This window comes from Anas platyrhynchos, chromosome 3, assembly GCF_047663525.1.
Source record: "Anas platyrhynchos isolate ZD024472 breed Pekin duck chromosome 3, IASCAAS_PekinDuck_T2T, whole genome shotgun sequence".
Lineage (NCBI taxonomy): Eukaryota > Metazoa > Chordata > Aves > Anseriformes > Anatidae > Anas > Anas platyrhynchos.
Window position 1 is genome coordinate 40,117,072 of NC_092589.1, and position 17,929 is coordinate 40,135,000.

At 53.3% G+C, this 17,929-nt stretch overlaps 1 protein-coding gene across 1 annotated transcript; it reads right to left on the reverse strand.

Annotated features, from left to right (window-relative positions):
• Positions 1-13,365: 13,365 nt before the first annotated feature.
• On the reverse strand, positions 13,366-16,922 carry SIX3 (SIX homeobox 3). The gene is made up of 2 exons (XM_027454092.3): positions 15,833-16,922; positions 13,366-13,573 (listed from the first exon to the last, which is right to left on the reverse strand). Exons 1-2 carry the CDS (start codon positions 16,594-16,596, stop codon positions 13,381-13,383), a joined length of 957 nt encoding a protein of 318 aa, XP_027309893.1. The 5' UTR covers positions 16,597-16,922; the 3' UTR covers positions 13,366-13,380.
• Positions 16,923-17,929: the final 1,007 nt, after the last annotated feature.

Sequence of the window (17,929 nt, forward strand, 5' to 3'; positions counted from 1 at the left end):
GCTTAGGACTTAGGTAGGTCACTGCTGTAAGGGAATGCGGCCTGTCCAGTCAATGCTTTCAGTCAGGAATTCTCTCCTTAATTGAGACTTCTGTCACATAGAAAATAAAAGTTTTTGTACAGTTAACTGTGGTTATACCCCACTGTGGTTTGCAGTAAGAATCAGTACCCACAATTCTCACATCCTAAGAAACCATGGCGGTGGCAATATTTTTAAGAGGACAAATCATTGTCCCCTGAGTGAGGTTCTGAAGGTGGACTCTGGAAATTGGTGCTTCACTTGAGGTATATGCTGGGCCCAAGGCCCAAAGCTGCTTGATGCCTTCAGAGCCAGTTGCTATACAGTGAGCACCTGCAGGGTGCTGTGATAGTTTTGCTGGAGCTTAGCTCAAACCTCAGTAATTAAGTGATAGTTAAGGCGTCTCTGGCTCTGACCCAGGCAATCTACAGGTGGAAATGTTAAGTATTACTCTACTCATTTCTCCTGATACACTGTCCTTGAAAGAGTCTTTTATGTACACCATGGGATAAAATTACTAGATGGTGTCATTATTTTAAATCAATCAACAGTCATTTGGAAACAAACAGACAATAATATGAGATGATACCTCAGGGAAAGCACCTCTGCTATGAAAACAAGGCACTTTACAGAAAGAGTTGACAAAACACAGACTAAGTCACAGTGCTGTTATTTAAGTGCTATGGCACGCCTCATGGCATGGGATTCAGGTGGGAAACTTTAAGAATAGCTGCCTTTAAATATGGCATTGGTAACCATACAGGGGGGGTTGTTTGTTTGTTTCTGCAAATCAAACAGTTATTCTACAAGGAATACACTATTGGAATCTCTTGAAAAATAAATATATATATATATATGAAAAATAAAAAAAAAAAATATCCAGACTTCTTTGCAAAAAATCACCTTACGTCTAGAGCTGATGTTTGTAAAGGTACCTGCATGGGCTTATAGCTCTGGGCAGGGAGCATAGCTCCGGCAAAGAAAAAAGAGCCATTCCTGTGCTTAAAATGAATGGCGTGGCGACCTCCCAGACCTACTGGCGACATTATCGAGCTGCATTTCCTACTGTTTGCTGTAGACCTTTTCCTCTCCGCCCTGAAAATAGGGAAAAGTTTGAGACGAGGAAACCGCTGAGAGCTGTGTGACCAGTAGATGGCAGCATGAACACGCCAAAAATGCTCTCCTCGCCCGCCCGTTCCGCCTGATAACTGTACAAGTTTAAATGGATTCAATATTTGTCTTTCATATTTGGAGAGTGAAAAGTATATGTGACAATTAGAGGGTAATGCAATATTACAGTGCAAATAGGAGAGTGAAATGACTGTGCAACCGCTGAACAGTCCCCTGATTTAATTTGTTTGAACTGACCAAACTTCTTTGCAATAGCAAGCTCACCTCTTAGAGACTTGAACAGGGAAAGGATGAAGATCTGACTCCTGGCAGTCATCAGAGCTATTTTGAAAACTTCCCTGGGCCTCCTTTCTATTCTGAATAGAGGCAAACTAACACTATTTTTAGGCCGAGAAATCGCAGCAATCTGTAAATAAAAGAAATACCTCCTCATCCATCATGAGTTTATTTGTCCTCCATGGGATATTCTGCTGTCTGCCACAGATACTTCCGGAAAAAAAAAAAAAAAAATTAAACAAAACGTGAATCAAATATGTCTGTATATATAGTACATATAACAGCATCTTTTTTTTTTTTCTTTTTTTTTTTTTTTAAGGAGCTCGAGTCAGGGCTGACAACCCGTGTGTTACAGTAACTAGATGGAATGCAACAGCTCCAGAAAACTGCCAAGAAGCAAGCATAAAATCTAGGCATCCGGGAGGCAGCTGGGCTTCTTAATTATTGGCAAATATATTTATATATAAATATTTTGCCAAGCGTGATTTGGCTTAAGAGTTCCTGTGAAGTGACCTTTTGCTTTCCTTTGTTTTGTGTCTGTACACATGTCCTAGATAGATACATGGAGAGAGAGGCAGAGACGCACAGACAGAGATAAATAAACGGATTTCACACAGCCCTCCAAAATCCCAAACGATGCTTAATTTAAACGACGAGGGATATGAAGCGAGGCACAAGTGCAAGCACAGATTTTAGAACTGTGAAAATATGTCAGCAGAGCATCATTTTTTTGGTTCAGACTGATAATCACTCCCTGCTCTCATTATAAGATCAGAAGGGCCATCTGTCCTCTCTGGATAATTTGGAGCTCAGATACAGTGAGCACCCTTGTTAGAAAATGACCCTCCCACTCCATGTAATCACAAGCACTTGCAGCCCTGGGATCCGCATGCAGCCAGCCAGGAACAGATTGGTTCCAGATCAGTATTGATTACGTATAGATTCGGGCTCTATTTAGTGCGTTATTTTGGTGAGAAGGTTTTTATTCTGGAGGGGGGATGTGGCTTGTTTCCTGCCTGCGTTTTCCATCCTTCAGTTTTTCGGACTTTCCTCTCTCGAGGTGTAACACTAGCGTGTTGGATGAGACCGAGGAGCATCTCGATTTTGTAATGGGAGAAGTAAGCATCAGTCTGAACAATGCAGCTCGAAAAGCTGTTTCCTAATACACAGCCCCCATTTGTCTGCAGTGAGCTGTTTCCCCTCTGACACACGGTAATTCTCGGAGTGAGCGCCTGAGTCATTGACAGCCGCAGCAGAGAGGTGCAAAATCCGAGGATTCTTCAACATTTGCTCTGGACCTGCAGATAAAAAAGAGCCTTAGCGACTTCACTAGCATCAAACAAAGTCATTAGCCGGAGGGAAGAGTCTTGGCAAGGGAGCATGAGCTACCTTCCTTTGGTGACCCAGATTCAGTGACAAAGTCCCGTGTCCCACCTTCCCTCCTCCCCCCCCCTCCCGAAAATTGCAGTTTCCTGACAAGGGGAAAACTTGCTCGCCGCATGTGCGGAGCGGAGCGAGTGTACCCTTTTTCGGGGAAGAACCCTTGTGGAACTAATTCATCCGGGATCATTCCTGTGCGGATCAATGCGTATTGTATTGCTAATAGCAGGACAAAGATTACAAATAGGACGGACAGTTTCAGGACATCAGGACACGGGGAAGTCGCAAGCGGGAGGAATCCGATTTTAGCGCTAAAAGCCCCGTTGCCTCTGGCGACCCGCTAAAAGAGACTTGGGTTTTCAAGAAGTGCGTTATTATTCTGATGGTAGCGGTGTCTCCTCATTTGTAAGACAATGACATCTAATAGGCACCGCGGAGCGGGGTGCCACAGGAGACCCCAGGGGTGCCCGAGCCGCCGGGCGCGCAACCGCCGGGCGCGCTCCCGGCACCTCCCGGAGCTGCTGCCCCCCCCCGATCCTCCCTGTGCCCCCCCACGCTCTCGTTCTCCTCCTGTACCCCCCCAGCCGTGGTATTTACAAACTCAGCCGCCTTGGAAGCCCGGTCCTACAGCAGCCTGCGGGGACGGGCGCTGGCCCCACGGGGGTCCGGGGGGAGCACACCCGGGCTGGGGGCGGGCAGGGGCTCGGCACCCCCGGCGGGAGATTTAGCAGGCATCCCAGCACCGCTTTGTTTTGCGGCTGTCATCCACAAAAGATCTATGCTAAAAATCAGAACAAAGCCAACGCCAAAGCGAGCTGAGCCCAGGTAACTCTCGCTGCAAATGCTGGCGGGCGTGAGAACGGGTGCACTTTGGGGTAATCAAAATAATGTCTCAGTTTATGCCAAATAGTGTTTTTTTTTTTTTTTTTTTTTTTTTTTTTTTTTTTTTTTTATCCAGCAGCTAAATCATTTCAAACGCTGGTTTGGATTTTTTTCTTTAAAAAAAAAAAAAAAAAAGACTCCGTCTCTACCTGGTCTTTCGCCTCTCCTTCCCTCTTTTCATAATTTTCCTCTCTAAGGAGAGCTGTGTTCGCGTATAACTCAGGCACGTTGTGGCAAAGGAAAGGGAGAGAAAGTGAGTGCCGTACATGAAAACTAAAGCGCAAGGTAGCTCCAAATGTCTGAGGGAGACGCATATGCCTACCCTCACCGAATATTTCTGCATTTCTGGTAGGTCGGGCTCTGCGCCTGCTTACCTCTGTGTAGTGCTCTGGAAGAAAACCCTGTAAAATCGCTCTACGCCTGCCGGTGCATGTGGATACCCAGACAGATAGATAGATTGCACTCACGTAATCTGCCCGTGTCTATCTATCTGGGAGGATTAGTTATCTCTGTATCTTTTGAGAATTAACAAGGGCGAGAGATTATGTGTCAATGTACAGGCAAGGGCTATGAATATGAAACCCTCTGTACATCGTCGGGGCGCATTCAGGCAGCCGCTCAGCTGGAAGCTCATCCCCGGGGCTGCTGCGCCTCATCCCCGCCGAGCCTTTGGACGGTTTCCTCCGAGTGCCTCCACCGGGGGACTGCTCGGCGATGCACACCCCTGCTTTTCACATCCGAAGTCTCCAGAATATGACATATGTCACCACCGTGCCTGCGCTGCGCTGCAAATTGGCAGCTCCCCCCCACCCCGTCGCACACACCTTTTGTTCCAGGCAAAAGAAACGTTGCGGGGGAGCCGGGGAAGGAAAGGCAGGGCGCCGGACTGGCAAGGGACACAAGGGCCGGGGGTGCTCCAGGGCCACGGAGGGAGAGATGTGGCGAGGAAGGAGCAGGGGCCGTCGAGCCGGGCCGGGCCGGGCCCGCCAGGTGTGGGGAACGGACCGGGGCTCCCGGGTAGGCAGGGGATGCGGGAGCCGTGCGGGAAGGGCAGCGGCTGGGGCAGGGGAGGATGCTCCCGGAGAGGTCTCCCCGGCGGCGAAGGACCGCGTTTTGCAGCAGCAACTCTCCTGAGCGCAGACAATGGAGCGGGATGTTTACTGCGGGCGGGGAGACAATTAGCAATTCATCGGGAGAGATGTGTCACCCAAATGTCACGGGGAAGCTAACATGACATCTGTTTTAATGGCTCCGTGCTAATAAACTCCTCTCGGAGGGCGGCTTTGTGGGGACGTCAAAGATTATTTACAGAATGAGTCACTTTCCAAACGGGCTCAGGCGCCGTCGGTGGCGGCGGGAGCGGGGCCCGCCGGGGCCACGGTGCCCGGGCCAAGGGGGGAACGGGAAGGCCTGGCTGGGGAGGGGGCAGCGCCCCGGCACGGCTCGGCTCGGCGCGGCAGGGGGGCCCGGAAGCCCCCCACGTCTCCTGCCCGCCTCCAGGTGTCGCCCGGGGCGGCCCGGGTGCCGCTTCCCTCCGCTCACGGGCTCCTCGCCCGGCACGGCACGGCTTGGCATGGCACGGCACGGCACGGGCCGCCCCGTCGAGGTGAAGGTCCCGGAGACCGGGAGGCCTCAGCACGGCGGCCGGGCTTGCAGCGAGCGCCCTGGTTATGGAAGGAGAGCCGCTGCAGCAAACCCGGGAGGATCCCTTTGGAACAGTTACCGCTGTTTGCCTCGCAAGCACACGGTGGGGGAAGACGGTTTCATTTCCCTCAAATCCACGCTGAGATGTTATGTTCGGGTTGGTGGTTAGATGGCACGAAAGGGTTCTTGAAAAGAGAAGGAGAGGGAAAAGCCTCTCCAGCCCGCGGCCGCTGCTCTGTGTCCCTGTGCCTCCCTGCTCTGTGCGCTCTGCAATGCCACGTTGGGGGCAAAAGTGGCAAACAAGAACCCGCGCTTGCAAGTACGTGCGTGCGTATGAAGAGGAAATGCGTTTGTGTATTCCTGTGGATATATATACGTGCGTATATCCGCAGAAAGGAGAGATAATGCACCTTTTAAAGATAGGCAGAGCGAGCGAGCCAATCCAAAAAGTCTGTACGCGGGCAAAGCTGCCATTGAACGTAATAGCAGGTTATTGCAAACCTGTCTTCGGTACTTATTAATCGTCCGGATCAAATACATTAATGGATAGCGAGAATGAGAACAGGCTGAGAGCAGTCTGTCGTCCTTTCAAGGGCAACGAAAATCCGGCACTGACACCAGGGCTGAGCGCAACAGCGTGCTCCGTAACCTGGAGAGAGGGGGGAGGTGGGCTGGGAAGTGGGTGGGGAAGGAGAAAATTGCCATTGTCAGGGGAAACTAAATGTAATTTTAGGTGGCCCACGTCGGAGATGAGTAAATAAGCACTGGCTCTCAGGAGCCTCACAGTCTGCAGGGCTATTGTATTTGCGAAGCAATGGCGAGGGCAGCGGAGTGCCCGAGCCGCACGTGCAGCCTGACCCGGGGGACAGCGGCGGGGAGGCTCGGGAGGCCCGGCGGAGGCTGAGCCGTGGAGGCTGAACCTGGCCGGGCCGGGGGGCGCCGCTTCCCAGCTCCTGGAGGGGTAGGGCAGGGGGCTCGGGGCCGGCAGCCCCTGGCCCGGAGGCTGGCTCCCTTCTTCCCTCCGACAGTGCAGCTCCGGGCCTCGACGTGAGCGCCCGCACACAGGGACCCGCCGTCACCGGGGGAGGGATATGGGGGGGGTCCCTCCAAATCCGCGCCCCTCGCCCGGCTTTGTGCGGCCGCCCCAGCGGTGTGCTTGTCTGTGGCTTCTGAGGGGAATGGGGCAGGGGCAGCCCTCTCTGGGGAGCCCCCCCTGGCTGTCCCTAAGGCCCTTTTGGTGGCAGCGGGCCCAGGCTGCCCGCCGCTGCCGGGGGGGGGACCGGCAGGGGAGGGATGCTGCTCCCGACTCCGGCTCTTTCCAGGGGCTGGGAGCCCGGTAAGCAAATCGCTGTCGCTCTTTCCTCTCCCAGATAAGGCAAGAAGTGGCTTTCTTTAATAATATGATTGAAATGTTAGGGGTATGATGCCTCCTCGTTAGTAATATTGGCTTTGCATGCAGAGCACAATCCCATCCCTCTAGACTGCTTAGCCAAAACAGAGCGTAAACTCTGTAATTAGTAACGTGTTCCATCATTAAAGAGCCCTGCTGAGAATTTCTATTTAATAATGGTCTTAAATTAGTTATGATGGTAAATACTCATCTGGAAATTCAACATCTAAAACCATCTACAATCTGGAAATGCTCCAGTGTTGCTGTAATCTCCTGTAACACAGAAATGACTATCACATTCAACCATCGCATTAGAAATCCGCTGTACCGTTTGGTCCACGCATATACAGTACGGATGTGTTAATTAGGTTAACCCATCCACTGTCTGCTTCACAAATATTTAGAAATAAACAATGAAAGCTCCTTTTTAATACGATACAGCCGGGGGAGGGGGGACGGGGGAGCGGGGGGGGGAGGATCTGACTCTCGCAGTTGGGAAGTCTTTTGTTTTCAGATAAGGTGGAACTACACCGGCTTTGGGCCTAAGAGTTGGCCAAAATGCACCCACGGACGGGCACCCACGGAGGTGCCCACGCTTCCCGGCCGCGCTCTGCACTCGCGGTTCCCCCTGCAGAGCATCGCTTTTACCACTCGCCTTCCGGCTAGGGGAGGTCAATTCACAGCGCGCTCTTTTATCCCTTTAAGCTGCAAACAGCTCCTTCCCTTCTGCTGTGCCCGCAGCTCGGCACCGGGCTTGGCTCCGGCACCCCTCTGAAGGAGACGGCGTTAAAAGGAGTCAAACGAGGAGTAGGGGGCAGACAGAGGAAGGGTAAATAAGCAAATAAAGCTGGATCCCCCCCGGCCGAAAGTGGAATAAAAGTTTCGCAGATGGACCGTGATTCGGGTATAAATAAGTCGTTCAGGTACACTTATCCCCACTGGGGATGTAAAGGAAAGTAATTTGTAATAACAATGGAAAATCAGCAACTGAGATACTTGGGGGTTACTGTAGGAGGGAAGCGATGGGAGGAAAGAATATTTCTGTGTTTACCTAGACGTCTAAGCGTTTATCCTCTCTTCCACTAACCTTTCATGTTTAATGAATGAATCTGCATTGCAGTTTTTTTTTCCCTCCTCCATGTGCCGGCTAGTTTTAAATCTGCAAGCACCACAAAGAGGCCGTGATCCCATCTGCCTATGATTCCAAATTAAAGTTCAAACGGACAGCTTACACACTGCTGATCCTGTATCATAGCCTCTCGCGACCCTTCAATTACTATTTAATAGAATTACAGTGTAAAATCCCAATAGTCTTAAAGAATGTTTTATCACAGGCTGAAGAGAGAGAATATACGGGCACCTCCAATGTTATTGAACTACATTACTGACCTATTTAGATATTAAAGGGGAATATGCAGTGTTCTACAAGACATTACAAGAGCTACTCTGATCCGAAAACACGCACATGTCTATGTGTACGTGTGTCCCCATACATACGTGAGCGTGCGTGTGTGCACGTTGTACACGAAGACTCCACCCCATCAGCGTGTGCACACAGCCACGCTGGGTGGACGTGGGTGTTCACACGTGTTCGTGCACACCCACCCACCCACTCACCCACCCACCCAAACACACACACCCCTCCGGGCCCATTCTCAAACCAGCACGCTGTGGTACACTGCAGCACTACTTTGTTGTTGCCAGGTATTGCTGGAGAGGTTATTCCAGTAGGAAAGCAATTTTTCCTCCACTCATTGAAAAATACTCTTTAATTGACCTTATTATTAAATGAACTTCCCCTAATGATGTTTCTATGGGGACAAAAAAGCAAATATTTGCAGTAGAGCTAAACCTCCCTCTAATAGCTAGGACTGGAATTAAAATCATTCGCAGCCTGGCTTTAGATATTGTAAATCTTGACTTCCAGTGTAGTTTTCTTCTTTATTTCGACCTGTTCAGCAAAGGACCTGCCTGCTATATGGGGAGCGGATCCTTCCACTTCCTCTCGGTTACAGCAAGGCGATTCAAAGCACACTCTTCCAGATATTTACATCTAGCCTTTATTTATTCATTACTCTTGTGCATTTAGCTTCTCCCGCCGATCCCGAGGTGCCGAGGCGCTTTGAAGCCTACTGCTCGGAAAACACTTCTATTCCAAATAAAAAAGAACAGCGCCGAAAACAAGCCAGAACAGACGTGCCTCCCCAGACAGAAACCCTTTACCATCATTTAATCGTAGCTCTGTCCCCACAGCCCTTGCCCTTTGTTATTGCTGTGCCAAAACAAAATACTTAGCCCGGCCATCGGTTGTATCCTCAGTATTTTTTCTTCCCAACTCTTTCTCTCTCCCCTCCCTTTGCCTCCCTGCCTTCCATCCGCAACTGGATGGTTTGGTTCATTTCCCCCCTTGTTTTTTTATACTCCATCTACAAACTTGTGTGTGTCAGGGCTCTCTCTACAGGGTGGTGATGCAGCTACAGGCCACGGGGGTATTGTGGACTCGCGTGTGTGCCTCTGCACGCCCGTGTGAGTGTGTGTGTGTGTGTGAGTGTGCTCTAGAAAAAGGCGATGTTTGTCTATCTTCTCCCTACACACGGAATCCAGGCCAGTGCGATGTGGAGCTCAATAAGAAACTGCATGAATAAACACGAATGGAAAGTTGTGCTCAGCTAACCGAAGAAATCAGAGCAATACCGGGGCACCAACGTCCACATTTTCTTTTCACTTCGGGCCGGGGCAGCAACCTCATCTGGGGATGCTAAAAATTAAGGGCAACGGGCAAGCAGATTGGAGCCCCTCTGCGAGGCAGCTGTAAGGGATCGGGGGGAGCTGCCCTTGGGCAGCGAGAGCCGAGATGGGGGACAGGGACGCAGGAGCCCTCCACGCACGTCGGAGGTCGCGGGTGGGAGCTCCAGCCCCAGGTCGCTGCCATTGGGAGGAGGGGGGGTCTTCGGGGCTGCGGCCATCTGCCGCCCGTCCCAGGGCCTTCGCCTCCGCATCGACCAGCCGCACTTGGGCTTCCGAGTAATTTCACCCTAATCACCGGCCGAGAATAAACTCGTGCTGTCGATAACGATCGGCCAGGCGAGGGGAAGAGGCAGGCCCTCCGGTTTGGCAGGGCTCGATAGGCCCTATCTTCCCGGGGCAGGCGGACTTAGTGGGCCAGGAGGCTTAAACGCAGCTTTTCAGAGATTTACACCTCAATCAGCCATTCAGGTTTTTAATGCAAATCCGAAAACAACATCGTTTACCCGTTCCGGAGCCCAGCACATCATTACCCATACCCTCGGCACCCCCAGTACGCCCCCCACGCGTGTCGAAGGCTCGGTGGGAAGGGGGGACTCAAAGATCCCCCCCGTGGGCCTGCTACATCTGCCACGGCCACTCGAGTTTGTAGCTCAGGTGGCTTTTTTTTTTTTTTTTTTTTTTTTTTGGGGGGGGGGTAGGGAGGGGTTAATAGTAGGCAAGTAACTGCCCTGCCTCGGGGGGAGCTGGAGCCCTGGGCCCGGAGGATCCGGAGGGGGGCTAAAGGCGATCTCTGGCCTCCCCCGGCTGCTGCGGCATGACAGGGAGATTTTTTGGGGCCTGATCGGAGGGGAGAAAAACCCAGCGGCAGCAGTGTAGGGCTCAGCTGGGGTGGGTTGCTGCTGCTGCCGGCTCGACGCCTTCTAGCTGCAGCCTCCAGACGCGAAAACGGAGGAAGGGAAGGAAAAAAAATCCCAAACTTTCACGCCTCTGAATCCTTTCAGGTATTGAAGCCCGTCAAAAATAAAGCAGGATGAGAACGACACTCCTACCAGCGCGGAGCAGAAATATTGTGGCAAAAACTCCAGCGCAGAAGCATCGCGGATCGCCTTCCGACCGAGCCCCGGGGTGACTCTCAGGGCCGGGATTTCTTCGTCTCCAGGCCTTGGCTGCCGGAGGGAGAGAAAGAGCAGCCCGAGCTCATGCGTGCCTGGGTGCCCATCATTTGTGGGCCTTTTCCCCCCTCTTGGGTGTTTTTCTCCTCTCTAAGTGCCTCATGGGGGAGGGGAAGCCCTAAGCCCCCTTCTCCCACCCCAGCGGTACACGGGAGCGCTATTGTTCCCACACACACAACCCCCCCCCAGCCCCAGCAATTCCCATCCTGGCACAACCGGGCGTTATTTTCTTCAAAATCACCTCCCCGGCCTCACCAGTGCCGCCGGGCAGTGAACCCCGACGGGGCGGGCGCTGCCCCCGGGACGAGCCGGGGCACCGGAGCCTTGCAGCTCTCGAGGGCAGCCGGAGGAGAGCCTCCCTTACACACGCACATATACACAACACACACACATTCACACGAGGTTCGTGGGCTCCCCTTTCCTCCTCCCGGCCCCGGTCAGGGAGTCCCACGGGGGAGGCGTCCCCGCCGTGCCCCGCTGCAAGGGCGCCGCGTACACACGCGGCGTTTCCTCGGGGGCAAAGGGGGTGTGGGAACGTATTTGCATTTCAGTTTATTCCTGAAAATTGTCCATTAGTGGCTTGCTAGAAGCTCTCACACCCTAGGGGGTTCCCCCGGTTCCCCACGTAGCCTCTCGGGACGGGGGGACGCAAGGGGAAGCCCAGGCGCTTCCTAAGGCTTTCCATAAACCTCGCTTGGACTTCCCAAAAAAAGGGAGGAGGGGAGAGGGGGAGAGGACTCAGGCAACACAAAGGTAGATCGGAAGTCCGAATTAGTTTGGAAATGGTCAAGAAATTCCAGGCACGTTCCTCCCTAAATCCCTGGTAAGTTTCAAAATTGTATTTTCAAGTAAAAACAAGTTTAGAATTTACCTCTCCTTAATTCATGGCTGAATAATCTGCCCAGGGCAAAGCAAAACTTTAATGAAAAAAAAAAAAAAAAAGGAAAAAAGAAGGAAAAAAGAGAAAAAGATGCTGAAATACTGTTAGTCATGCAAATAAAGGCTTCTTTCAGCACATTACAATATACTCCGGGTTCGAGGGGAGGAGCTGCAGCCCGCTTAGGGCGAGGAGTTTATGTTTTTGTTTTCATTTAAAGCTACAAAACAAATCCCGAAATGTCTTAACCGCTCTCTGGAGACACCCGGTCCCGCAGCCGGGCGAGCCGGACGAATCCTTTCAAGCTGGGAGTCCACAGGAAAAGAAAAATGAAAAAGTCCCGCGGGGAAAAACGCCGGAGCCCGCGGTGGCGGAGGGGACCCGAGGGACACGGCGCAATTCCAGCCCCTGCGTCCCCCCAAAATCCGCTCGGGGGTCCCGGCGAGCCGGGCAGGGCGGGCTTTTCCGTGGCGGACAGAAACACCAACAGCGCTGGGTAGATAAGAAAATGGAATACTGTATTTGATTTAGAAAGTTTGTACATATAGATAAACACGCAGTTAAGGAAACAATAGTTTAAGCGTCCTACGTGGAGTTTAAGAAGAGACCCCCCAAAGCTGCTATGAAATACTCAAAATAGCTTTTGCATAAGATAACTACAGTTGCACCCTAAGCTTTTTTTTTTTTTCTTTTTTTTTTCTTTTTTTTTCTATCGCTGAGGTCCCTTTTGAAAACCTAGCACGTCAGATCTTGACAGCTAAGTTTGTGCAAGGAACACCGAGTCAAGGAAAATAAAAAGGAGAGAGAGAGAAAGGGTGGGAGGGAGATAGACAGAGAGAGGGGGGGAGAAAGAAAGTGTAGAGCAAATATCATATACAAGCATTTCTACACATATATTACAAACTGGGAAAATGACCGCATCATTAAGATATACATAATTCATATAAAATTTTGAAATAAAAATAAAAATCTGTTACAGTCATAACTATTCTTTTTCCACATTTATAACCAGTACCCACACAGGCAGTGACAGAAGTGTAGAAAAAAAGGTGCTTACGAATAAAATGATTGTCTGCTGAACAAAAAAACAGAAAATCGCATCTTGGCTGGACCATCAGTTGGACTTAAAAAAAAAAAAAAAAAAAAAAAAAAAAACAGAGAGAAAGGGAGAGGGAGAGAGAAAGAGAAAGAGGACCAACAAAAAGGCGATAAACATTTGTTATTTCCCTCTTCAAGGAGTTCCTTTTTAATTTTTTTTTATTTTTGCTTTTTGTACAAATTCGATCGGAGTTTGCATTTGTTTGTCTGTTTTCTGTTTGTTTTCCTTTACTATAGAGAATATTTTTTCCCAGATACAAATTTAATCATCATCATCATGCAAGTGGGTGAAATGCGTCCATGGAAAAGCGCAAAGGAGAAATCGTGCTTGTCCTAAAAAGAATACAATTGTCACTTTTGCTTTGCTTTTTTTTTTCTTTTCATTTTTTTTTCTTTTTATATATATAATAATTATTATTTCCCGCCGCCCCCCCACCCCCCTGCTGCAGCACCAGCGTTTGTGACTGTTGAAGTTTTAGCTCCATCTCTTGGTGGTGGTGTTGGCTGACGGTGGTGGTGGTGGATTCTCTGATCCCTGTCTGTTTGTTTGCTATTATGTTTGGGTCGGGTTTGGCCTTTTCTTCCCTCCTCGCTGTGTGTGTGCGTGCATGCGTGTGTGTGTCCTGATTCTAGGTTGCCTCGTTTTGTTCTGCTCGGGTCGGGGAGAGGGTGCTTGGTTGTTTGGATTTGGATTTTTTTTTTGTTGGTTGTTTTTTTTTTTTTTTTTTTTTTTTTTTTCTGATGTGTTTGTTTGTTTTCCGATATCATACATCACATTCCGAGTCGCTGGAGGTTACCGAGAGGATGGAGGTGCCCGTCTCGGCTCTTTCTGTCAAACTGGAGACGCTGGTGGTCGGGCTGGCCGCCGTGGACGGAGACTCGGCCGAGCTGTGTGTCGGGCAGCCGGGCTCTGCCAGCGACCGCATGCCGCTCTGTCCTATCGCCTGGTGCTGGAGCCTGCATCGCGCCGGGAGACAAAACAACAGCACAGCCCCTCTCAGACGCCGGCCGCGCCGAGGGGACGGCACCCGACCCGCCGCGATCCCGACCCGCCGGGACAGCCGTGGCACGGCTCGGCACGGCACGGCTGGGCCAGGCACGGCACGGCTCGGCACGGCTCGGCACGGCTCGGCACGGCCTGCCTCGCTGCTGCCTCATGCAGCCTCTCCCGCGGAGCCCTCGGCGGCCACGGAACCCGGGTGGGAGCCAAGCACCGGTCCCCAACCCCCGGTCCACGGTCCCTGGTCCCCGGCCCCTTATCCCCGGTCCGCGTGTGAGAGATGCGCTGGCGCCCAGCTCCGTGCGATCAGCGAGGCTGGGGGTTTCAAGGGGCCGGCGTGGGGCAGAGAGAGGCGATTTCACCGCCCCGCGGTCCGCAGAAGTCGAGCCGCTGCCCCCGGGGCATCAACCCGGCTCCCGCCGCCGGCCCCGAGCCCCGGAGGCCTGGCAGGGACAGGGGCTGAGAGCGGGAGCCGCTGCCCCCAAAGGTGCAAAGGGCTGGGGGGGCCTCCCCGGGCCCAGCTTTGGGTGCTCGGCGACCATCGGGCCGGGTCAGCGGTTCCCTGCAGGCAGGGGGGGCCTCGGGAAGGTCCCGTCCCGGAGAGGCGACGCCACGACTGCAATGAAAAGGGGCGATTGTGGAGCGCAGCGCTTGTCTCCGCTCGAAATTTAAGTCCCTTTGCCATTTGAAAGCCGAAAGGAGCCTTAAAGCGCTGGTCCTTTCAGCCTCTCAGCCACTTCAGGGGCACCGCTGTTGAAAGTTTATGTATTTTTTAAGAGGCGATAAATAATTTCCAGGTTCGTTATCGTGCTGTGAACACTGCTTTGTGCCTGTTCATTCTGCTCGAAGCCCAAAGAAAGCCGGATTCGGGGATAAGGGGAAGACGCTAAAAGTCCTGGACTGAGCAGCCGGCCACAACCTATAACGCCTAGCACTGCCAGTGTGAATCAAAATACACCCTTCACTCCACTGATTCTCGCCAGGGCATTTTCTATTTAACTGTCTGCAAAGAACAGAAACGCATAGCCTGTTTATTCTACATTTCCCATTATCTTAAGTTGTCTAATTTCAGCGTCTTTGATTTTTCTCCCATTTACAATTCCTGGTGCATTCATCTGCTGTCAACAGCGTTGAGTCAACAAAAGCATCCGTAGGCAACTTCTGTTTATTTACAGTCCTAAGCTGATCTGTTTTCTATTTAATGGAAATTAAATGGCCAAGCACTTTTAGGTTGCATTTCTCCTACAGAATCTTGAATCAATAGCACCAGCGCTATAATTAGGAGGAATTTAAGAGACAGCATTTAAGAGAACAAGAAGTTTTGTTTACACACTTCCAGTGGTAAGCAAACTTAAATTAAAATAAAAACAGCGCAGCAAGCCGGATTAAGGGTCCAGTTCCATTTGCAAAACAACTTTTACAGGGGAAGACAAGAAATGAAAAGCAGGGAGCCTGGCTTTTACCACGGCAAAGCAGCAATGGTGATAATAATAATAAAGACACCGAGGGACGCGCAAACAAATGCCGGTGTAACCGCACGGGAAACACACGGCCAGAGAGCTAGGTCGCCAAGGGGAGCCAGCTGGGGGACGGGGATGGGAAAAGAGAGGCTTCCCGATCTCCGAAGGGTTTTTCTCCCTGCGACGAGCTGGTGTGGGGCGCGCGTGTGCGCGCAGGTCCCGCGGAGCGCGCAGAGGAATAGGAACAATCGGAGAGGAGCCGCCCGCTCTGCGGCAGCCCGCTCGCTATCGCACGGCTCGGCTCGGCCCTGCAGCGGGTGGGGGGGCCTCGCCAGACCCGTGCCGGCGGCCGAGAAGCCGAAAACTCGAGCGAAGCCGCGGCGGCTCCGGCTGCGCGCACGGAGGTAGCCAGGGCCGGGCGCTGCCCCCGCCGGAGCCGCTCCTGCCGCTTCGCCCGCGCCCGGGGGGACCTGCTCACTGCCGGGGGGAGCTGCCCACGCCCGGGGGAGGGGGGGGGCGGCCCTGCCTGCGCCCCGGGAGCCCGTGAGGAGCCCGAGCAGGGAGCGGGGCGCGGCGGCAACTTTGGAGCCGCGCATCCCTGCGGCGGCCGGGGCAGCCCGGGCCGGCCGGGCGCGGGGGCCGGATCCTACCGGCGGCAGTGAGGAAGAGGAGGGCAGGGAAGGGGAGGCGAAGGCGCGCTGCCCGCGGCCCCCCGCCCGGCCCCCGGTCCGGCGCCGGGCCCGCGGCCCCACTGACCTGTTTTTAGCCGCCGCCGCTCTGTCTCTTTGCCTTCGGTTTTTGAACCAGTTGCCTACTTGCGTGGGGGTGAGCCCCGTGGCCTGAGCCAGTTCCCTTTTCTTGCTGGGGTTGGGGTAAGGGTCCTGCAGGTACCACTCCCTCAGGAGGCTGCGAGTCCTCTCCTTGAAGCAGTGCGTCTTCTGCTCGCCATCCCAAATGGTCCTGGGCAGCGGAAACTTCTTCCTCACCCTGTATTTATCAACCGGACCCAGCGGGCGACCCCTTAGCTTCTCGGCCTCCTGGTAGTGAGCTTCGAGCCACATGGCCTGCAACTTGCCGTGGGACTCCTTGGTGAATTTGTGGTTCTCCAGGATGTGGTAGAGGTCGCGGAAGTTGCCCGTGTGGAAGGCCACCACCGCCCGGGCGCGGAGGATGGACTCGTGCTTGTTGATGGCCTCGCATGCCCCCGGCGCCACCGGCAGCGACCAGAGGAACCTCCCCAGCCTCTCTATGTCTCCGGTCTCCTCCAGCGTCTCGCAGACGCTGGCCACTTGCTCCGGGGAGAAGTTGAGGGTGGGCAGCTGAAACATTGACAACTCTTCGTGGGGTGCCCGGGAGCTGCCGCCGCCGCCGCCGCCGGCCCCGGGGCTGCAGCCCGAGCCGCTGCCGCTGCCGCCGCCGCCGCCGCTGGCGAGAAGGAGGGAGCGGTGGTGCGGGTCGGCGGCGAAGTTTGGCAAGAAGAAATGGGTGGGATAAAGCTCTAGCGGGGACCTGAACACCATGGGATGACCGGGGAGAGGGGGAGATAAATCAAGGAGAAAAGAAAGAAAGGGAGGAAGAAGGGAGGAAAGGGCACACGCACCGCGCACGCATCCACACCCGCACACGCACACACAGCCACATAGAGGCACGGGGGCACACGCACACGCAGGGGCACACACACGCACACACACACGCACGCACACACACACACGCACTCACACACACCCGGCCCCGCGCCGCCGCCGAGTCAGGATTCAGTGATTCAACAGCAATCGCCCTAATGACAACAGCCTCATAATATCTCCCCTAAATCCACAGTGAGTGCAGCACTGAAACATTTTGTTTCGCTTTTCTATTGGTCTTCTGAGTGTCGTTGTGGCGTTGCCATGGCAGCCCCTGCCAATCACTGTCAGCCCTGCCAATCATTACTGAGTACGTAAGAAAGGTTTTTACCACTTCGCCCAAATGCACGGGGGGGGAGGGAAGCAGGGTGGTTGGTGGAAAAGCGTGGTGTTTTTTTTTTTTTTTTTTTTTTAATCTTTGCAACTCCTAATCTCGGCACTTCCCCTTCTCCCTGGCTCTCCCCCCTCCCTCTCCACACCCCTCCTAAATAAGGGATCAAATAATGCGAAAAGCAGTGTGCACATATTTGTTGAATGGGATGAGCAATTAGAGGGTGGAATATTATTGTGATCTTAACGAGCCTCGTTAAAGCTAAAGGAGATATGGGGGGAAAGTAAATGGGCCAGGCTGGGATACACGTTCGGATAAAGGGCTCCTAACTGAGACAATTTACACATGATTTGCACGTAGTTTCACTTCATTCTGCCTATCTGAGCACTAATAGTGCCGGGGAAGAAAAGAAAGATGAGATCATTAGACCCATCCTCATGCCGGTGACCCTCCCCGAAGCAGGCACATACAGTACGCTCTGGGCTTAGCCCAGCTTCCCCGACGAGCCTCCCTCTCCCTCCTCTTCTCTCTGCCCCTCTCCGCGGAAGGAGGCACCGCGGAGCCCAGCGGAGGCTCCGCCGACAGCCGCGCAGGGCGGCGGCCCGCTGCCTGCTCCGGCTTCGCTCCGGCTTCGCTCCGGCTTCGCTCCGGCTCCGCTCCGGCTCCGCTCCGCTCCCCGCTCCCGTTCCGCCGGCGCCCCGCTCGCTGCCGCCCCCGTCCCACGGCTTCCCCCGCCCTCTCCGCGCTTCCTCGCCTTCCCTTTTCCTCTCCTTTCTCTCCTCTCTCTCTCCACTTTGTTTTTCTTCCATTCCCCCTCTCTTCCTCTCGCTCGCCTCACCTCCTCTCTCGCCCCTTCCTTCCTCCGGAGCCCGGCGACCCGGCGGGGCAGGTCCTCACCCC

Excerpts from the sequence above, each read along its gene's own strand:
- SIX3 (XM_027454092.3), bottom strand. The coding sequence starts at position 16,596 with ATGGTGTTCAGGTCCCCGCTAGAGCTTTATCCCACCCATTTCTTCTTG. Across the intron at positions 13,574-15,832 it reads GCGGCGGCGGCTAAAAACAG|GCTCCAGCACCAGGCGATAG; the intron begins GTCAGTGGGGCC and ends GGCGCGATGCAG.